The sequence below is a fragment of the Penaeus vannamei genome, chromosome 23 (genome assembly GCF_042767895.1).
Source record: "Penaeus vannamei isolate JL-2024 chromosome 23, ASM4276789v1, whole genome shotgun sequence".
Taxonomy (NCBI): domain Eukaryota; kingdom Metazoa; phylum Arthropoda; class Malacostraca; order Decapoda; family Penaeidae; genus Penaeus; species Penaeus vannamei.
In genome coordinates this window covers 33164046-33184045 of record NC_091571.1, presented here as the reverse complement: position 1 = coordinate 33184045, position 20000 = coordinate 33164046, and the positions used below count along the sequence as shown (strand labels likewise).

Sequence of the window (20000 nt, the reverse complement as noted above, 5' to 3'; positions counted from 1 at the left end):
TAAAGCAAAAGTCTCGAAAATCGAATGAACGATTTTTTTTCTTTTTTTTTTTATTTTACAAATTTTCTTCCTATCTGTACTAGAGCTTTTGATGTTATAAAATCTAAATGGAAATTTGAAATTCGCCGATTGATCTCTGCATTATTCGTATATTGAATTTGTATTTATTGAAATTTTGAGTTTTTATGGACTGTTGTATACATTCAGTATTTATTTTTTACGTTTATATACATATCATTTTGGCAGAACATCTATCTTTGGCATTTTTACATTTAGATTTTTTTTCCATTATTCGCTAGATATTTTGTTTATATGCCTTTACATGAAAAGTAAAACAAGAAAAATATAATCAAGTAGAAAGATATGAAATAAAGGACCTTAATCAGTTGATGTTAGAAAAACGAGTGCTTTTAGTAATGCAAATGAGAGATATTTCTTCGCTGAAGGAAGTGTGAATGTAATCGAAATTTTGTGCATAATCTTTCCGTTCATTATAAAAATCTGGAAGAAATGACCAGTTGTTCAGAATTGATACCAGCTAAGACGACCTTAAGACTGAATATCAGCTATGGAAAACCTTGCAATGTCATTATTATTTGTTTTCGTTATCTAATGAAATAGGCTGTTATTATAAATATTTTGTACTATTTCTCCTTTCGGCCAAAATCTCTTTTCAAAACTCGCCATCAGTTTTATAATAGACCTTAACGAAAAGATCCCCAAATGAAACCAAACTTAACCTCAGCTAAGATAACCTAAGCTATGATAACCTAAGATAACCTATGATAACCTAAAATAACCTAAGATAACCTAAAAAAAAAAGATAACCTAGGATAACCTAATCCGTGTCCCGCAGGTTGTGTTGGCTCTGGTCGCAGTGGTCGCAGTGGAGGCCATGCCGCAGGCGGTGGAAGGGAACTCCCTCACGCCCTCCGCCGCAGTGCCGCAGACTCCCGGCATGATCCTGACCGCCGCACAGGGCACCATCCCGACGCAGCTGGTTCAGATCGCCTCGCCGCTGTTCCAGGGCGCCCCAGCGACTGCCGGACCTGGCCCCGCCGCCCCTCAGCTCTTCTCCCTCACGCCCATCATGGTGAGTTTCGGGTGGGTTGGGTTGGCGTGGGTTTGGTTGAGGGGTTGGGGTTGGGGTGGAGTTGTGTGAGGTTTTGTTGTGTCTGTTTTTGGTTGTGTTGGGAGTTTTCTTGGGGTTTTGTTGGATATATATTTCTTTTTGTTTTTGTTTTTTCACTTGTTTTCTTCTTGTTTCTCTGTCTTGTCTTTTTCTTCTCTCTTTCTCATTCACTTTCTCTTTTCTCTCTCTCTTTCTTTCTGTTGTTTTTTTCTATCGCTTTCATTTCCTTTACACCCAAAACGTAGAAAAAGTCATTTAAAAGACCCGCCCATTTTTGTACTTTCCGCCCCAGCGAATCCAAAACAAAGCCCTCCCCACTCACCCCCTGTCTCCCCCTCCCTCCCCTCCCGCCAACGCAGATCCACCAGCTGTCCGAGGCGGAGCAGAACGCCCTCGCCCACCGGGAGTTCCTGAAGATTTGGGAAGCCCAGGCGATCCGCAACCAGGCTATTCCTATTGCTCCTGTCGACCCCACCCTTGCAGCTGCCCCCGCCCCTGCCCCCGCCCCTGCTCCCGCCCCCGCCCCCGCCCCGACGTCTGAGACCTTTTCCCTGACCGTCGAAACTGCTCCTGCTACAGACTCCGCCCCTGCAGCGAGCGCCGAGCCAATCGCCGTCGTTTGAGGGGCACAAGCTCCGCCCACAAGAGGACTACGTCATTAGCTAACGAAGAACTCTCTTTTAAACCGAAAATAATAATCAAATTTTATATTTTTTGTCTAAAATTTATAAAATTTTCAAAAAAGATAATATTGATAAGGTCAAAGTAATTTTTCCATCTTCGTGAGACATTGACGGCAGCAAGTGGGCGGTTATTGTACAAAACGTATTGTGCGATAAAGTTATATTCGTTTTATTTAGAAACGCCAAATTTACAGACAGTTACAGTATCACGTAAACATTTTGTTCTTTCTTTTCCTCATCAGCAGCCGTTAAAAAGTATTCAGATTATAAAAAAAAGTTCTCAGTCCTTTTTTTTTAATTTGTAATTGAACATTGTAAAATACTGATGAAGAAAACACTTTATTTCTACAGATGTTTCGATAAATGAACTGTCATCTAATTTCTTAGTATTTTCTCTTTTATTTGTTTCCGTGTTGTGTAAGCGTGATAAATAAAAACAAGAAAATATATTATCATATAATTTTTATTTTCATTTCCTTCTCTCTTTATACTTTATGCTCTTTTGATTTGTATCATCTCCCTATATATTCTGTTAATGCAAAACTACATTATAAATATATATCTGTATGTGTGTGTGTGTGTGTGTGTGCACCTTTAATTCACACACACACACACACACGCACACACACACAGACACACACACACACACACACACACACACACACACACACACACACATACAGATATATATTTAAAATGTAGCTTTGCATGAACAGAATACACATTGGCAATACTATATCTTGATGACATACAGTCACAAAATCTTGCGTACATTCATATATGATTTATGGACATATCAATGTAATTTACAAGGTATATTTGTAGAGAAAAAAACCTATCCCACTTATTTCAGCAAGTACACATACAAATACACAAACACAATAATTGATAAAGTAAAAAAACAAAAACAAAATAAAACATTTTTCTCTGGATTTTTTCCTCTCTTCTGACTGCAAAGGATGTTAGAAAACTGAAAAATCTCAAATTTCCGACATTAATTTTAGTCTATCCTCATCTCTCTACTTAATAAATCTACTTATTCTACTTTCCTAGTTCTATCCTTAATCTACCCCAATCTACTTATAATCAAACCCCAAATCCACAATAATTTAACTTCTTAATATATCTCAACACTATTCCTTTAACTACAAATCTGTTCTTAATCTGTTCTCTATCCTAAAATCTGTTCATAATCTATCCTTATTCATTTGGTCTAATCTAAATATCTACGTATAATTTACCCTCAACATTAACTCTACCTAATCGATAATAAATTAACATTACGATTCGTCAGTAAGTTTTCAAGTTATTCTGCTAAATAACCAGTTAACAAAAATAGAGAATGACAATTGATTAAAAAACATAAATGAAATTACCAATAAACTAATTAAATAAACAATAATGAGTAGATACAAAAATAAATAAGTAAATAAGAATTTAAAACATAAATGAAATGAAAAACAATAAACTAATCAAATAAACAACAATGATTAGATAGAAAACACAAATAATCTAACAAGAATTTAAACCACAAATAAACCATACCACACAAAACAAACAGACATAAATTCATCCATCCTACCACAACAAACAAACAAAGATAAGGATAAAACCACCCCATTATCCATCCCACATTATACACAAGAGCAACAGTATTGGCTATCGGGAGCAAGGTATGGATTGCACAGGAGATTGAGGAGCATCTGGATCTCGTCTTGGTTCGTCTCGTAAGATGAGTGGTGGACGTCTTGGCAGTTCCACCATCTTCCTGAAAAAAATAGAGAGAGAATTTTGAGTTTTGGTGTTTAGATGGTTTGATGTTGATTGTAGTTAATTTGCTTTTACTAATATGTCTATTAGTTAATTTGTTATTATTGATATTAATGATTTTGGTAATTCGTTAATATGAACTGTTGATGTTATTCTTATTTCTATTGGATACTTTGGAAAGACACCTGTTACACGTGGCTGTATCGTGCTTTCATTCATTTTTTGTTCAAAGATATTATATTTTGGTACAAAACAAAACCGAATATAAATGAACCAATCTAATGACAACAAAGAAAATAATAACGACCTTAACAACAACAAAAAAATATATAACCAAAACCACTGACAACAAAAAAATAGAAAATAAAAAAATTGAAAACTCACCAAAGTACATGTTTTCTTCATGCAAACCCGAGGATCTGAGAAGCAGGCACTCGCGGTGGTTGGCCAAGTTGAATGGCACTGTCGAATCCCACTGCCACATGCCGGTGCCTCTGTGCCAGGGAGAAGGGAGAAGAGAGAAGGGAGAAGAGAGGAGAGAGAAAGGGTGAAGGGAGGAGAGAGAAGAGAGAAGAGAGAAGGGAAAAGGGAGAAGGGAGGAGAGAGAAAGGGAGGAGAGAGAAGGGAAAAGGGAGAAGGGAGGAGAGAGAAGAGAAAAGGGAGAAGAGAGAAGAGAGAAGGAAGAAGGAAGAAGAGAGAAGGGAGGAGAGAGAAAGGGTTGGTGAGTGGAAGGGTGGAGAAAGGGAATGATGTAATTCTAAATGTTGATGAGGATTTGAAAGGGGTTATGATATGATGGTGATGGTAATGAGGGATGAGAGTGATGGTGATGACGATGATGATAATGGTGATGGTGTTACTGTTTTTACTACTGTTGCTATTTCCACTGCTACTGCAAATGATAATGATGGTGACTATGATAACGATGATTGATGATGGTGATGATGATGATGGTTATGATGATGATGATGATGATGACGATCATGGTGGTGTTGGTGATGATGATGAGAATGACGATGATAGTACAAGTACATAACAGAATAACGAGAATAATGATGATATCCACACATACAAAGTACAACCCTACACACACACACACACAAACACACACACACACAAACACACACAAACAAACAAACACACACACACACACACACAAACAAACACACACACACACACACACACACACACAAACAAACAAACACACACACACACACAAACACACACACACACACATACACAAACAAACACGCACACACACAAACAAACACAAACACCCCCCCAAACAAACACACCCACACACAACCAACCAAACCAAACAAAATACAAACTCAAACACACCCCATTGACTTCACTCTGTCTACGCCCTCCCCTTTACCTCAAGGAAGTCAACCAGAGCCAAGCATCCATAAAGGGAATTCCGTCACTGAACTGGTTCATGTCAATCTTCTTTTGCCACAGAAATGTCTCCACGTCATTTCCAGCAATATCATTCTCGAAATTGAACCAACGATACCTGTTCAAAGAGAAATTAAGAAAAAAAAAACTAAGCTTATTTTTAGATACGTTTATATATATATATATATATATATATATATATATATATATATATATATATATATATATATTTAAATAGATATAACGGAATTTATATATCTTCTCCAACAATATCCTTCTCGAAATTGAACCAACGATACCTGTTCATAGAGAAATTAAGAAGAAATTAAGAATTTATACCTATGATCATTTTAGATACCTTTATATATATATATATATATATATATATATATATATATATATATATATATATATATATATATTTGAATAGATATAACGGAATTTATATAGCGAAAATGAAAGAAAAAAATTATACCTATGCTTATTTTTAGATACCGAAAGAAATTAAGATAGAGAAATTAAGAATTCATACCCATGATCATTTTTAGGTTTTATATATATATAAATTTGAATAGATATAACGGAATTTATATAGCGAAAAAGAAAGAAAAAAATTATACCTATGTTTAATTTTAGATACCTTTATATAAATACTTTATATATATAGATATTGAGATTTAAATAGATATACCGGAATTTATATTCAGATAGAATATATACACCTGAATTTATAAATATAGATATACGGATAGATGTATATATACATATATAGATATATAGATATATAGATAGAGATACATAGATATCTAGATAGATAGATACACAGATAGATATATAGATATGTAGATAGATACATAGATATGTAGACAGATATATAGATAGATATGTAGATGTATAGATAGATATATAGATGTATAGATAGAACTTCATATAGGCACATAACGCACCGGCACATAAACCAAAAATTACACAAAATCCGAATATTATAAGAGAGTAAAAAAATAGTAAAATAAATAAATAAATAAATAAATATCCGGATAATTTAGCCGAATCCAATACACGTAAAGAAATGATAAATAAATAAAAAAAGGAAAAAGAAATAAACACAAAAAATTTTAAAAAGGAAAAAATAAACATATAAATAACCATATAAATAAATAAAAAATAAGGGAAAAAAGTCTTCTCCCTTAATTTCCTTCTACTCACCGACTCTGATGCCACCAAAGCACACGTGTTCTCGCAGACAGGTGTGTGAGCTGCGACACGAGGGGGCGAACCAGGTGCTCGGCTTCAGTATAAGGAACCAGCTCGTCTTTTGTCTTTTTCATCAACAACATCCACGTTCCAAAGCCTGGATGTTGAGGGGGAGTGATGTTAGGTTAATGTAAAAGAATTGGGGATTTTTTTTTTTGTTTTTTTTTTTGTTTCTATTTTTCTTTCTCTTCGTTTGTCTGTCTGTTTCTGTTTCTGTTTCTCTCTGTCTATGTCTGTCTTTATCTGTCTGTCTATCTCTCTCTCTCCTCTCTCTCTCTCTCTCTCTCTCTCTCTCTCTCTCTCCCCTCTCTCTCCCTCTCTCTCTCTCTCTCTCTCTCTCTCTCTCTCTCTCTCTCTCTCTCTCTCACTTTCTCCTTCCTCTCTTCCTCCCTTTGGCATTTTTTTTTGTGTGTATGTGTGTGTGTATATGTATGTGTGTGTGGGTGTATGTGTGCGTGTGTGTGTGTGTGTAGGGTTGAGGGTGTACCAGAATTAAGGATTTTTTTTCTCTCTTTTTAGCGTTGGTTGTGTTGGTTGTGTTTGTTATAAGTGGGAGTTATGGATGTGAAAACTGATCAGTACGGAAAAAAAAGGATATAGAACGTGGCTGTTTAATGGAGTAAGAAATGAGGATATGGGGAATATAAAGACATTTGAGAGAGAGAGAGAGGGGGAGGGAGGGAGGGAGGCAGAGAGGCATGGAGGCAGGGAGGCAGGGTGGGAGAGAGAGAGAGAGAGAGAGAGAGAGAGAGAGAGAGAGAGAGAGAGAGAGAGAGAGAGAGAGAGAGAGAGAGAGAGAGAGAGAGAGAGAGAGAGAGACGGAGAGAAAGAAAGAAAGAGAGAGAAAAGGATAGATAGATAGATAGATAGAGAGAGAGAGAGAGAGAGAGAGAGAGAGAGAGAGAGAGAGAGAGAGAGAGAGAGAGAGGGGAGAGAGTGAGGGGTAGAGAAAGAGAAAGAGATAGACAGAGAGAGAGAGATAGAGACAGAAACAGATACAGACAGACGAAGAGAAAGAAGGATAGAAACACGTAGAACATTATATATATTCCTCCTCAGGGAACACCATTAGAACACAACGACTGGATTAAGCAAGAATTCCATTGACAATCAAACCTCATCTAATTTAACCTCAAACCATCCCAACCAAACCAGAGATCCGTCCTCCCCCACCGATGAAAAAAATGGACTCACCCACAACAACGACGTCGAGAATAACCTCCCGTCCTCCCCCACCAATGAGAAAATGGACTCACCCACAACGATGACATCGGGAATAACCTTCTGTTTCTCCCACTCCTTCAATTTATTAATTTTCATTTTCTCTGAGGTCAAGGGCGAGTGCACGACCGAGGCCAAGGGAGCCCACACCAAGGTCACCCTCAGCTCGTAGGATTCGAGGGGGACATCCGAGTCGTGGAGAGGGAACATCGTGCTGTTGAAAGCCATGTGGTCGTAAGGTTCGTCGAAGGCGCTGAAGACGTCTTGTTCCTCCGAGAAATTAGAAGGATTCTGAGGAGGAGTAGGACCTTCTTGACCTTTCTCGGGATTGCCTTGGTCCCTTCGACGCCCGAGGATGTCGAAGGTCAGAGGGCGGTGGCGGTGGTGGGCGACTGACGCCAAGAAGGCCTCGCGGGTCACCTGGAGGAAGAGGTGGGCGTGGTAGCCAAGGTCTCGTAATGATGATAATAATAAGAATAAAAAATAAGAGCCTAATGATGATAATGATAAGTACACTGATGATGATGATGATGATAATTAGTGATACTACTACCACTACTGATGATAAAAACGTGATAATAATTATGATGGTAGTAATGATTGTTAATAACAAAGATAATAACAACAATCATAATGATAATAATGCTACTACTACTACCACAACAACAATAACAACAACAAGTACTACTACTACTACTACTATTACTACTACCACTACTAATGATAATAACAATTCTTTTAATATTACGATAGTGATTATAACAAGAAGAACAATGATACTAATTATGATAATAACAATAACAATGATAACAGCAATAATGATAATACTATAACACGACTAATATCAACACAAATACCAATACCAATAATATCAATACCAATACTACTAATAATAACAACATTAAACACGACAATGATATTAACTTTCCCCTTTTCTCGTTTACCTTTTGTTCGCCGAGGAAGAAAGTATATTCGAGGTCAGGGGGAAGAAAGTACAAGAAGGAGTGGACTTTCTGCCTCCCGTTCGAGTCGCCGACGAAAGCGATCCAGGTCTTTTTGCCCCGGGATGACCTGGCGGCGCTGCAGGAGCTCAGGTCAGGCACGTCGTATTGGCGAATCTGCGGGTTGGATATGTGTGTGTATGTATGTATATGTATATGTATGTGTGTGTATATATATGTGTATATATATATGTATATATAGGCCTACACGTATATATAGGCCTATATGTATATATATAAATATATATATATATATATATATATATATATATATATATATACATAAACACACACAAACACACACACACACAAACACACACACACACACACACACACACACACACACATACATACACACACACACACACACACACACACACACACACACACACACACACACATATATATATATATATATATATATATATATATATATATATACTGTATATACATATTCATGTGTATATATATGTATATATATATATATATATATATATATATATATATATATATATATATATATATATACTGTATATATATATATATGTATATATATGTATATATATATATATATATATATATATATATATATATATATATATATATATATATATATATATATATATATATATACATATACATATACATGCATATACATACGGTAAAATACAGAAAAAAATCATTGCGAAATACACACAAAATCAACAAGAATATAAACACCAAATATCTACCAATTCCCTCACTCATCCATCTTTTTGCGCCAACGGAGCCTAACCTTGCAAGGGACGAAAGGGACGGAGCCATTGAGAAAACTGAGGCGCGTCGACGGATACACAGAAGCCGTTGCGCTGCTGTTCTCGCGCGACCAGCTGATCAGGAGCGACGGCAGCTGGTTGCTCAGCTCCGTGTAAGGGCCATCTGCGGGTGGAAGGGTTGTTTGGGTGGATGCCAGCTGTTTGGAGATCGTGTCGCTTTCTTTGTCTTTCGGTCTCGTTCGCTCGTTCTTTCGATCAAACGGTGGTTTCTTTCGTTCGTTCTCGCATTTTTTTTTTCTTTCTCTTTCTCTCCTTTCTTCCTTTCTCTTTCTCTCTCTCTCTGTGTCTGTCTGTCTCTCTCGTTCTCTCTCTGTCTGTCTCTCTCGATCAAACGGTGGCTTTCTTTCGTTCGTTCTCGCTCGTTTTCTCTTTCTTTCTTTCTTTCTCTTTCTCTCTCTCTCTCTCTCTCTCTGTCTGCCTGCCTCTCTCGCTCTCTCTTTCTTTCTCTGTCTGTCTGTCTGTCTCTCTCTCTCCCTTTCTCTCTTTCTCTTTTTCTCTCTCTTTCTCTCTCTCGCTCTCGCTCTCGCTCTCTCTCTTTCCTGTTCAACACATACCGAGAGTCATATGAATATTTTGCATCAATCCTTATCGATTCCAAAGCAACATATAAACAAAAACACACAAGGAAAAACAAATAAAAATAGAACACGGAATCAAATGCACTTCTCAAAACACAGCAAAGAAGCAAAACGTAGACACATCTCACCGTCCGTCCAGATCTCCCCGTTCTTCTCCACAGTGAACATGGCCTGGCACTGCTGGCCCTGTGGGGAGGAGGAGGCCTTGCTCGGGTTCTCGTCCGACAGTGCCACTCCTGACGCTTGGCCCTCTTGCCAGGCCGCCGCGATGCCGTCCTGTCGAGCCACGGATAGGAGCTGATCCTCCAGTCTTCCACGGTCGGAGTAGGATTTCTCTGAGTGTGAAGGAGGCGACGAAGGCTTGTAGAAGGCGAGGAGGACGAGGAAATACAGCAGGAGGCAGGAGGCGGCTCCTTTGATCTGGGTGCCTAGGTTGGCCATGCGGAAAGGGATTCGAACTCTGTCGGGACGTCGGGAGATGTGAAGGAAGGGACTCTCTCTCCTCTCTTGCTGTCTCTTTCTTGATCGAGGTCTGGTACGCTGTGGGATTCCCTCGGGGTACGATGACTCTCCTGCCCTTCCTCTCCCTCCGTCCGTCCCTCCCTCCCCCAACTCTCCCCCTCCCCCTCCTATCCTCCTGCCTCTACTTCTCCATCCTCTCTCCTCCTACCTCTCCCCCCCTCCTGCTCCCCCTGACCTCCCCCTCCCCTGCTCCCCCTGGCCTTCCCTTCCCCTCCTCCGTCCACCCCTCCTATTTTCCTGCACCTTGCGTGTTGTCCGTAAATAGAAGGCAGGAAGGAAAATAGGAAAAGGTCGCTGTTTATAGAATGCAGTTTTTTATTGATTTCTTTCCTCAATGTGCGAGCGTGAATCAGCATTTTCGTGTGCGCAATGTACTGGATATATGTGTATATATAATATATATACACATATATGTATGTGTTTGTGTGTATGTATGTGTCTATATTCACACACTCAGACGCACACACACACACACACACACACACACACACACACACACACACACACACATACACACACACACACACACACACATATATATATATATATATATATATATATATATATATATATATATATATATATATATGTGTGTGTGTGTGTGTGTGTGTGTGTGTGTGTTTGTGTGTGTGTGTGTGTGTGTGTATACAGACATATATGTACAGAAACACATAAGTGTGTATCTTATTAATATGTGTGTGTGCGCGCACTTTACCCAGGCAAAGCGAGCAAGGTAGGAAGAGATGTGCACATAGCCTACAACACCATCCTCACACACACACACATGTGCATAAAGATAAGAAACACACATGAATGAATATGTACGTGTCTCATTTTCTACTTCATGATACTTGCTAGACTGGCAATTATCACATACACTCTGACAAAATAATAATAATGATAATAACCATACTCATACTAAAATTACCTAGTTTACTCAGCTCCTGCAATCTCTCCGTAAGGTTGGGGGGAATAAGCAAAAAACAAAAACAAAAATAAAAAAACACGTATAATAACCCCTTTCCATTTATCAGAAAGTGAAAGTAAAATGAATAAGCATGAATAGGGAAATCTTGTTATGCCGTTGTATTGAAATAATATTCCTCTTTCTGTTGATGTGGAGAAAATCATTTATTTTATTTGCAATCTACAATGGGGCATAAGAACTACACCTAATTGCACTAGATCACATAATAAACTGAAATCACATATCAATTTAACAAAGAAAAGAAATCTTGTTTCATAAATGTACTTTTGCTACATAAGTGTAAAAAAAAATTCTACGCAAGGATCCATGACTTCTACATAAGAATACATCATTTTGGATAAATGTACATGATTTTGTTGCATAAGTGTACATCATTTTGGTGCATAAATGTACATCATTTTGGTGCATAAATGTACATCATTTTGGTGCATGTGTACATCATTTTGTTGAATAAGTGTAAATCATTTTGGTGCATGACTGTACATCATTTTGGTCCATAAATGTACATCATTTTGGTGCATAAATGTACATCCTTTTGGTCCAGACGCGTACATAACTTGAACTACGCAAGGCTACGTACTTTGTCACCTAAAGATCCACAATTATTCTTAGCAATAAAGGGTATTTGTGAGCCAGTCTGTCAAAGGAATATTCGCTTGCTGTCCTTCCTCTGCACGGTGGGCCTCGAATCTCACTGGAAGAAAGAGAATAGGGAATCTTCAGTTTGTGATAAGATGGAGAAAGGAAGGAAAGGTAAGAAAAGAGGGATTGAGGAGAGGACGGAAGGGAGAGAAGGGAGGAGGGGAAAGAGGGAGAGAGGGATGGAGGGTGGGAAGGAGATAGCGGAAGATAGATAGATATTGAGATAGATAGAGAGAGAGAGAGAGAGAATGAAAATGAGAAACAAAGAAATAAAGGGTGTAAAAAGTAAAAAAAAAAAAAAAGAAAAGTAAGAAATAGTAAAAAACGTGATAAAGCGGAAGACATACAGAGGAGCTAGAGGGAAAGAGAAATAAAGAGAGGAAGTAAAGGAAGAAAAATAACGAAAGAAAAGAAGAACCTAAACAGGCCAAGATCTTAATAGTTAAAGAGAGAGACAATTAAGAAAGGAAGAAAAAGAAAGAAGGGGAATAAGATATGTGCAAATTCGTGGACGAATGAAAACGGAATAAAGATGGAATAGGAAAAGGCAAGAAGAATTTTGAATGTGTGATTGTAGAAAAAAGGAAATGGGAGAAGGACGGGTAGAAAACAACGAAGAGATAAAAATGAGAAGAAATGGAAATAAAAGATAGGAAACTAAAATAAACCATATATGAAAGAAACAAAAAAGAAAACGGGGCAAAAGAAAAGCGAAAAAAAGGAAAAAATAGAAAACAAAAGGAAAAATTAAGACTGAAAATATGGAAATTGGAAAAATTAAGACTGAAAATATGGAAATTGGAAAAATTAAGACTGAAAATATGGAAATTGGAAAAAAAATAAAATATGAGAATGAAAACATATGTCTGCCCATACGTACCAGCACATTTCTAACACTACATAGATATATTCACGAACTATATATTAGGATTGCGTCCAAATCAATCCCTAATAAAAAATAAAAAAAAGTCCGCATCCAACCTTAAAAAAGAAAGGAGAAGAAGAAGAAGAAAAAAAAAGAAAAGAAGAAAAGAGAAGGAGAAGAAGAAAAATAATAAGAAAAAAGGAGAAGAAGAAGAAGTTCCAAATAGAAGAAAAAGAAGAAAAACAAAACAAATCTCCAAAGAAAAAAAATAATAAAAAAAAACATCTCCACCAACCCAACATGACAGAGATCCTGCAGGCGGCCATGAGGAAGTCCCTGAGGGCGACGTGGCCCTGCTGGTCGCCGTAGCGCACCACCACGAGGGCCCGGATGCGGCGCGGGATCTGGAGGCCGAGGTCCCTGAGCGCGTCGCCGAGGCCCCAAGAGTGACCCGACAGGAGGCCGCTCTCCTCGTCCTTCCTCGAGTTGTAGACCCTCTGAGGGCGCGAGGAAAATGGAATTTATAAATATATATTATTATTGTATTTGAGGGCACGAGGAAAATGGATTGCTTTGATGTATATTGTTGTATTTTCTCACGCCTCATAAGTCGACTTTTGGATTGCTTTGATGTATATTATTGTATTTTCTCGCGCTTTAAAAATCTCCTTTTCTCATGCCTGGTTTATGTAGAAGAGTGGATTTTTGAGGCGTGGGAAAAGGGGATTTATGAGGCGTGAGGAAAGAGAGAAATAAGGTTTAGATGCAGAGTGTAAACAATGAATGTATATGGGGAAGCAAAATGAAACAAACACATAATTACGTATAATATTCTCTCCCTCCATACGCAATACATAAAAAATAACATAACCCCAAAAGGAGAGAGAAAACAATAAAAAACAATATAATTCCGAAATGAAAAGCACCAAAATTTATAAATCTTTTCGCACTATAAAATACCCCCCCCCCCAAAAAAAAAAATAATAAATAAATAAATAAGATAAATAAATAAATAAATACATGCATAAATAGACAGACAGACAGATATAACAAAACATTTCAAAAATATAACAAAAACCCAAAATTCCTTCGAACTCACCACCCAGCGGCTGAGAGACGAGAAAAGGGCTTCAAACTCGTAGAAATTGACTGTTCCTGAGAAGTCAAGGTCCATCATGGCCAGGAAACTCCTGGTGAAGTCGAGCGAGTCCGCAAAACCTGCAGCTGGAGAGGTTTATTGGTTTAGGTTTAGGTTTTAAGTAGGTATGGAGTGAATGAAAGAGTTTTTAAGTTTAAGATTTTAGGTATAGTGACTGAAAGAGAAATTTGTTTTTAAGTTTAAGGTGTATGTAGATTCAGAGTGAATAGAGGAAAAATTGGTTTAAGTTTAAGGTTTATAGAGATCGAGAGTGGATAAAAGAGAAATTGGTTTTGAAATTTGAGGTGTATGTAGATCGAGAATGAATTAAAGAGGAATTGGTTTAAGTTTAAGGTGTATGTAGATCGAGAATTAATAAGAGAGAAATTAATTTAAGTTTGAGGTTTATATAGATCCAGAGTAAATAAAAGAGAAATTGGTTTAAGTTTAAAGTATACGCAGATCGAGAGCGAATTACTAAGAAACACATTGGTTTATGTTTAAGGTTCATACAGATCGAGAATGGAGTCCAAAAGGAGAAACTGGTTCAAGAATGGCAATCTGAGGTTCAATTTCGTGTAAACACAGGTTTCTTTGCAAAAAAACAAAACGAAGAAGAAAAAAAGCTTACCGAAAATTAATAAAAGACAATGAATAAATAAATAAATAAATACATAAAATAAAAAAAGGAAAATATATGCATAGTAAAAAAGACTTACATGGGAAGAGCTGTTCCAACATGGCCTGCAACTTCACAGCATCCACATCGTTGGCCTCACCAGCTGCCTCTCGGAACACAGCGCGCAGGTGGTCCTCGATGCTGTGGTCTACCTCGTCCTCTGACTCCTGAAGGGAAGGGGGGGGGAGTGACAAATGGCCGAGGAGAAACTCATACTAATAGTAAAAAATATTGTGATTATTATTGTTAAGATCGAAGGCACTGTAATGTGGTAATAATCATTTGGATTGTTATTATCATTATCATTATGACCTTGGTTGCAAAGTCACTGTCATTAATTAAAGTGTCTAAGGTGACGCTAGTATTAAGATTGGTGATAAATATTACACATGATGGCTGTTTTTCTCAATCTTAAGTGTTTTTAGAACATGTTAAACCAACCTTTATATGATATTTGTTATTTGTGGATGTAAAATTAAATCTACAACACCATGTACGTGTGATACGTAAGCATATGCATGTATTAGATATTATGTAAGTATATTGCATGTAAGTATATTGCATGTAAGTACATTGCAAGTTTTGTTACTTACATAAGCAATATCGAGAATCTGGGCCTCTTCGTCGTACTCCCTGAAATAAAACATCAAATTTTTAACATATGTGTAAAAAAAAAAGAAGAAAAGAAGAAAGGAGGAGATGAAGAGTAAGAGGATAAAGAAGAAAGAAAATGGAAGGAAAGGAAAGAAAAGGAGGAGAAGGAAAGGAAAGGAGAGAAAATGGAAAGGAAAGAAAATGAAATAAAAATAAAAAGACAAGGCAAGAAAAGAAAAGAAAGAAAACAAAAAGGAAAGGGAAAAGAAAAGAAAGAAAACAAAAAGGAAAGGGAAAAGAAAAGAAAGAAAACAAAAAGGAAAAGAAAACGAAAAAGAAAAAGAAAAAAAGAAGATGAAGCCACCCCCCAAAAAATAAATAAATGAATAAATAAATAAAAATAAGACCAATTTTTTCCCTTTCATACCGCCTCCCACCCCCTCCAGCGAACGCCCCTCGAACACTCACTCCATCCTGACGAGCTTCTCACAGAACACCCGCAGAAGGAACTCCGCCTCTTGGTCTGGCTCGGGTGTGCAGGGGATGACCAGGTACCTGCCGGGGTCGAGGGCAAGGCGGTGGGTCACAGTCCTTGCCCTGGAGAAGGTCTTCGTGTAGAAATAGGGGACGTTCAGCCTGAGCCAAGATACGGTGAGTGGGTTGGGTGTTCTCTCTCCTTCTTCGAGCTGAGAGAATGTTGGGGGGGAGGAGGGGAAGGGTGGTTTTGAGAGTGGAAGGGTTTGGTGTTTGTTTATTTAATCTTTTAGTTTAATTGTCTATCTGTCTATCTGTCTATCTATCTATCTATCTACCTACCTACCTATCTACCTATTTATCTATATACACATTGTAGTAGGTTTTCGTAGACTATAAAAGGTCGTCTATTACTTTCTTCGAATTGTTAGGTCAGTGTGTAGATATTTCCTTAATCTAAAAAAAATCGTGCGTCTGCTATATATTGAAATTAGATTAAAACAACATCCTAAACATTGCATTACGTCTTAGGCTTCTTATCTTTAGCAGTAATTAACATCGAATATTGTTTTTTTCTTTTATCACGAATGATTCAGTACACATAAGATTTACAAGTAATATCACCAACTGATAACATAAGAACTCTATAAATACATATACACACACACAATCATTTTAATTATTACAAATAACCAAATATACCACCTTATAAATATAAAATCCAATGGGGTGAATAGGTAGCTGATTGACCCTTCTGTTCTTCTGCATAAGGGTCACTATGGTAGCGCAAGTGCCTTCTGCGCCGTCGTCAGCTTCTGTCAGCTCGAGTATGTATTGAGGATTACTGCAGAACACTCCTGAAGGGGGGGGGGCAAGGGAGGAGCTTAACGAGGTCGTAAAGCTTAACTATCATTATCTTGTTTAAATGATCTTTCTCTCTCATTACACTTGTATTGGGTAAGTGTAGTGTTATTTGTATTTATATTTGTTATTATTATTATCTGTTCAATAGGGTTGTAGAGTTTACTGTTTGTTATTTTATGTATATGTTCTCTCTTTTATTGCTCGTGTATGGGATAATGGTAATATTATTTGTAATTACATGATGTGTTATTATTATTGTCAGCTTAACGAGGTTGTAATGTTTACCGATTATTATATACAAATGGCCTCTCTCATTACTCTTGTTTTAAGCAATTATGATGTAGAAAATGTATGAATGAGACTGAATATGCTCTCAATGCAAGAGATGTATTTGGACCGTTTCGAAATTCGTCAGAAATAGTCATTCTCATTCACACCTTTCCAACATTTGCTGCAACGAATACGGTAATTTTAAAGTGTATTTATTATCATTATTATCAGTATTATTATTCTCGTCTATCTGCCAACGCACCTGCAATATAGATGCTTCCTATTCAATATCTTACTTATAAGAGACATAATATCCTGACAGACATTTTATTAAACGTTTTAATCCTCATGACCTTAGATAACCTCAAATAATCCACCTACTGTGCTTCCTATCTCCGCCTCCTGCCGTAGCGTTGCGGACCCAAGCGCCGTCAAAGGTCACGACCTCCCACATCTTCACGGCCTTGACCTCAGCTGCCCTTATGACCTCGGAGTGGAGGATGGCCTCGGTCACGACGTCGGCCAAGGAGAAGAGCTGCTCCTTGGCCTCCTCGTTGACGGTGTGAGGGTTCAGGCTCGTGATGTACAGCTCGTCGAAATTCTCTGCGAAGTCCTAGGGTGATACCGTAGTTGAAGTATATAAACATACGTATATATAGACACACACACACATATATCTATGTGTGTGTGTGTGTGTGGATATATCTGTGTATACACAATATCTATCTATCTATCTATCTATATCTATATCTATATATCTATATATATACAAATATATTCATATATATATATATATATATATATATATATATATATATATATGTGTGTGTGTGTGTGTGAATGTGTGTGTGTGTGTGTGTGTGTGTGTGTGTGTGTGTGTGTGTGTGTGTGTGTGTGTGTGTGTGTGTGTGTGTGTGTGTGTGTGTGTGTGTGTGTGTGCGTGTATGTGTGTGTGTGTGTGTATATATATACATATATATATATATATATATATATATATATATATATATATGTGTGTGTGTGTGTGTGTGTGTGTGTGTGTGTGTGTGTGTGTGTGTGTGTGTGTATGCATACATATACATATATACAAACACACATACACAGTTTGGGTTACTCAGGCAGTTTTCCAACGACTTGGAAATTTCAGCACCTATTTTCCCCCCCTAGAACGCAAGCCAAATTTCCACGAAAGTGCATCCACTTACACTGAACGACATCCAGAATTCTCCGTCCGCGGCGATGCTCAGCTGGAGTTTGTCTCTCTCTGAGCTCGGGATCAGATTCCACTCTTCGCAGCCGTCACTCCACAGCCCTTTCCACTCCGTCTGGTGGAGGAAAGGCCGTGAGATTCTCATGTTTTGCGGATATGAGTGTTATAAGTATAAGTGTTAAGGTGTATAATGTATGTCTGTGTATTTATGTTAGGTTGTGTGCGTGATTGCGTATATGGAAATGTATATATACACAAAAGCATACATATACGTGTGTGTTTATATTTATATGACATTTATTTGTATAGTATATTGTTTAGGATGATTAATATTGCTTCTGCAGACAGACAGAATGAGGGACGAGGAGAGAGGGAGAGAGAGAGAGAGGGAGAGAGAGAGAGAGAGAGAGAGAGAGAGAGAGAGAGAGAGAGAGAGAGAGAGAGAGAGAGAGAGAGAGAGAGCGAGAGAGAGAGAGAGAGAGAGAGAGAGTGAGAAAGAGAGAGAGAGAGAGAGAGAGAGAGAGAGAGAGAGAGAGAGAGAGAGAGAGAGAGAAAGACAGAGAGAGAGAGAGAGAGAGAGAGAGAGAGAGAGAAAGACAGAGAGAGAGAGAGAGACGAAGACAGAAAGAGAGTGAGAAATACAGACTGACATAAAACAGAACCACAGACAAATACAGATAACAAAGAAGTTGCTACCCCCCATCCCCCATCACCCACCACCCACCTCGTCGCCCCAGGGGTTCCTCAGACGTAAGAGCTCCACGTAGGGTCGTCGCGGAGCATTCACCCTGAAGCGCCGCGCCCCCGTGACACTGTAGGCGTGGCCCTTGACGAGTCCGTTCTCCATCAGTGTCTCTCGAGTCTCCTGAGAGGGAGGATGTCGACGGGGTTCAGTCAGGAAAGTTAAAACAGATTAGCGTTCTTTTCAGGCAAGTTACACTAAGATAGTTTTCTAATCAGGCAAGTCACCATAAGTTTAGTTAGTTAAGTTATTCCAAGTTGCTGGGAAATGGTGTTCTTTCCAGGCAAGTTACACTAAGATAGTTTTCTATTCAGGTAAGTCATCGTAAGTTTAGTTAGTCAAGTTATTCCAAGTTGCTGGGAAATGGTGTTCTTTTCACGCAAGTTACTATAAAATAGTGTTCTTTCAAGCTGTCACTATAAATTGGTGTCCTTTTCCATAGGTTAATCTTGTGTATTTCGAACTTATTATTGAAACTTTCTTTCCATGATATTGAAATTTACAGAACAGTTATGATGCAAAACAGTTATCTTTCTGATGCGAACAGTAATAATATCAGTTACTGAAAATGCAAAGAATGGTCTTGATAGTGATATCAGTGAATAGCAACGGACTTTTTTTTTATCATCCCTATTCCTACTCTCATCTCAAAAGAAGAAGAAGAAGAAAAAGGAAGAAAAAGCTGCTTCCATTACCAAGATGCTAAAAGTGACGAACATATGCAATGAATAAATAATACATATAACAAACTAGAGAAATAAACAATACATGAATGATAATGAAATGAATAAATAAGATTTAAAAAAATAATAAAACCGTTTCCCTTGAGTAAATAATATATATAACATAGACAAATAAACAATACATGAATGATAATGGAATGAATAAATAAGATAAAAAAAGAATAAAAAAACCGTTTCCCTTGAGTAAATAATATATATAACAAACTAGACAAATAAACAATATATGAACGATAATAAAATGAATAAATAAGATAAAAAAAGAACAATAAAACCGCTTCCCTTGAGTAAATAATATATATAACAAACTAGACAAATAAACAATACATGAACGATAATAAAAGGAATAAAAATAAAATAAATAAAATAAAACCGCTTCCCTTGAGTAAATAATATATATAACAAACCAGACAAATAAAC

The 20000-nt window shown here is 37.4% G+C and overlaps 3 protein-coding genes across 3 annotated transcripts in view; 1 reads left to right on the top strand and 2 right to left on the bottom strand.

Annotated features, from left to right (window-relative positions):
* The window catches only part of LOC113830237 (nematocyst expressed protein 3-like), a 2593-nt gene extending 326 nt beyond the window's left edge, over positions 1 to 2267 (top strand). Inside the window, exons 2-3 of the mRNA XM_027383442.2 lie at positions 857 to 1093; positions 1492 to 2267. Coding sequence (XP_027239243.2) covers positions 857 to 1093; positions 1492 to 1755 — 501 coding nt within the window. The 3' untranslated portion in view covers positions 1756 to 2267. The remainder of the gene's footprint in view (positions 1 to 856; positions 1094 to 1491) is intronic.
* A 32-nt stretch (positions 2268 to 2299) lies between these two features.
* LOC113830238 (uncharacterized) lies at positions 2300 to 10459 on the bottom strand. Its single transcript, XM_027383443.2, has 8 exons — positions 9981 to 10459; positions 9235 to 9377; positions 8403 to 8576; positions 7494 to 7878; positions 6190 to 6334; positions 4964 to 5101; positions 3970 to 4079; positions 2300 to 3583 (listed from the first exon to the last, which is right to left on the bottom strand). The coding sequence occupies exons 1-8, from the start codon at positions 10291 to 10293 to the stop codon at positions 3450 to 3452; spliced, it is 1542 nt and encodes a 513-aa protein (XP_027239244.2). The 5' UTR covers positions 10294 to 10459; the 3' UTR covers positions 2300 to 3449.
* A 1021-nt stretch (positions 10460 to 11480) lies between these two features.
* The window catches only part of LOC113830184 (calpain-B), a 13758-nt gene continuing 5238 nt past the window's right edge, over positions 11481 to 20000 (bottom strand). Inside the window, exons 7-16 of the mRNA XM_070137935.1 lie at positions 18823 to 18963; positions 18094 to 18213; positions 17270 to 17501; positions 16460 to 16611; positions 15749 to 15966; positions 15280 to 15319; positions 14727 to 14853; positions 13969 to 14093; positions 13165 to 13366; positions 11481 to 12056 (exon numbers count right to left, since the gene is read on the bottom strand). Coding sequence (XP_069994036.1) covers positions 11971 to 12056; positions 13165 to 13366; positions 13969 to 14093; positions 14727 to 14853; positions 15280 to 15319; positions 15749 to 15966; positions 16460 to 16611; positions 17270 to 17501; positions 18094 to 18213; positions 18823 to 18963 — 1443 coding nt within the window. The 3' untranslated portion in view covers positions 11481 to 11970. The remainder of the gene's footprint in view (positions 12057 to 13164; positions 13367 to 13968; positions 14094 to 14726; positions 14854 to 15279; positions 15320 to 15748; positions 15967 to 16459; positions 16612 to 17269; positions 17502 to 18093; positions 18214 to 18822; positions 18964 to 20000) is intronic.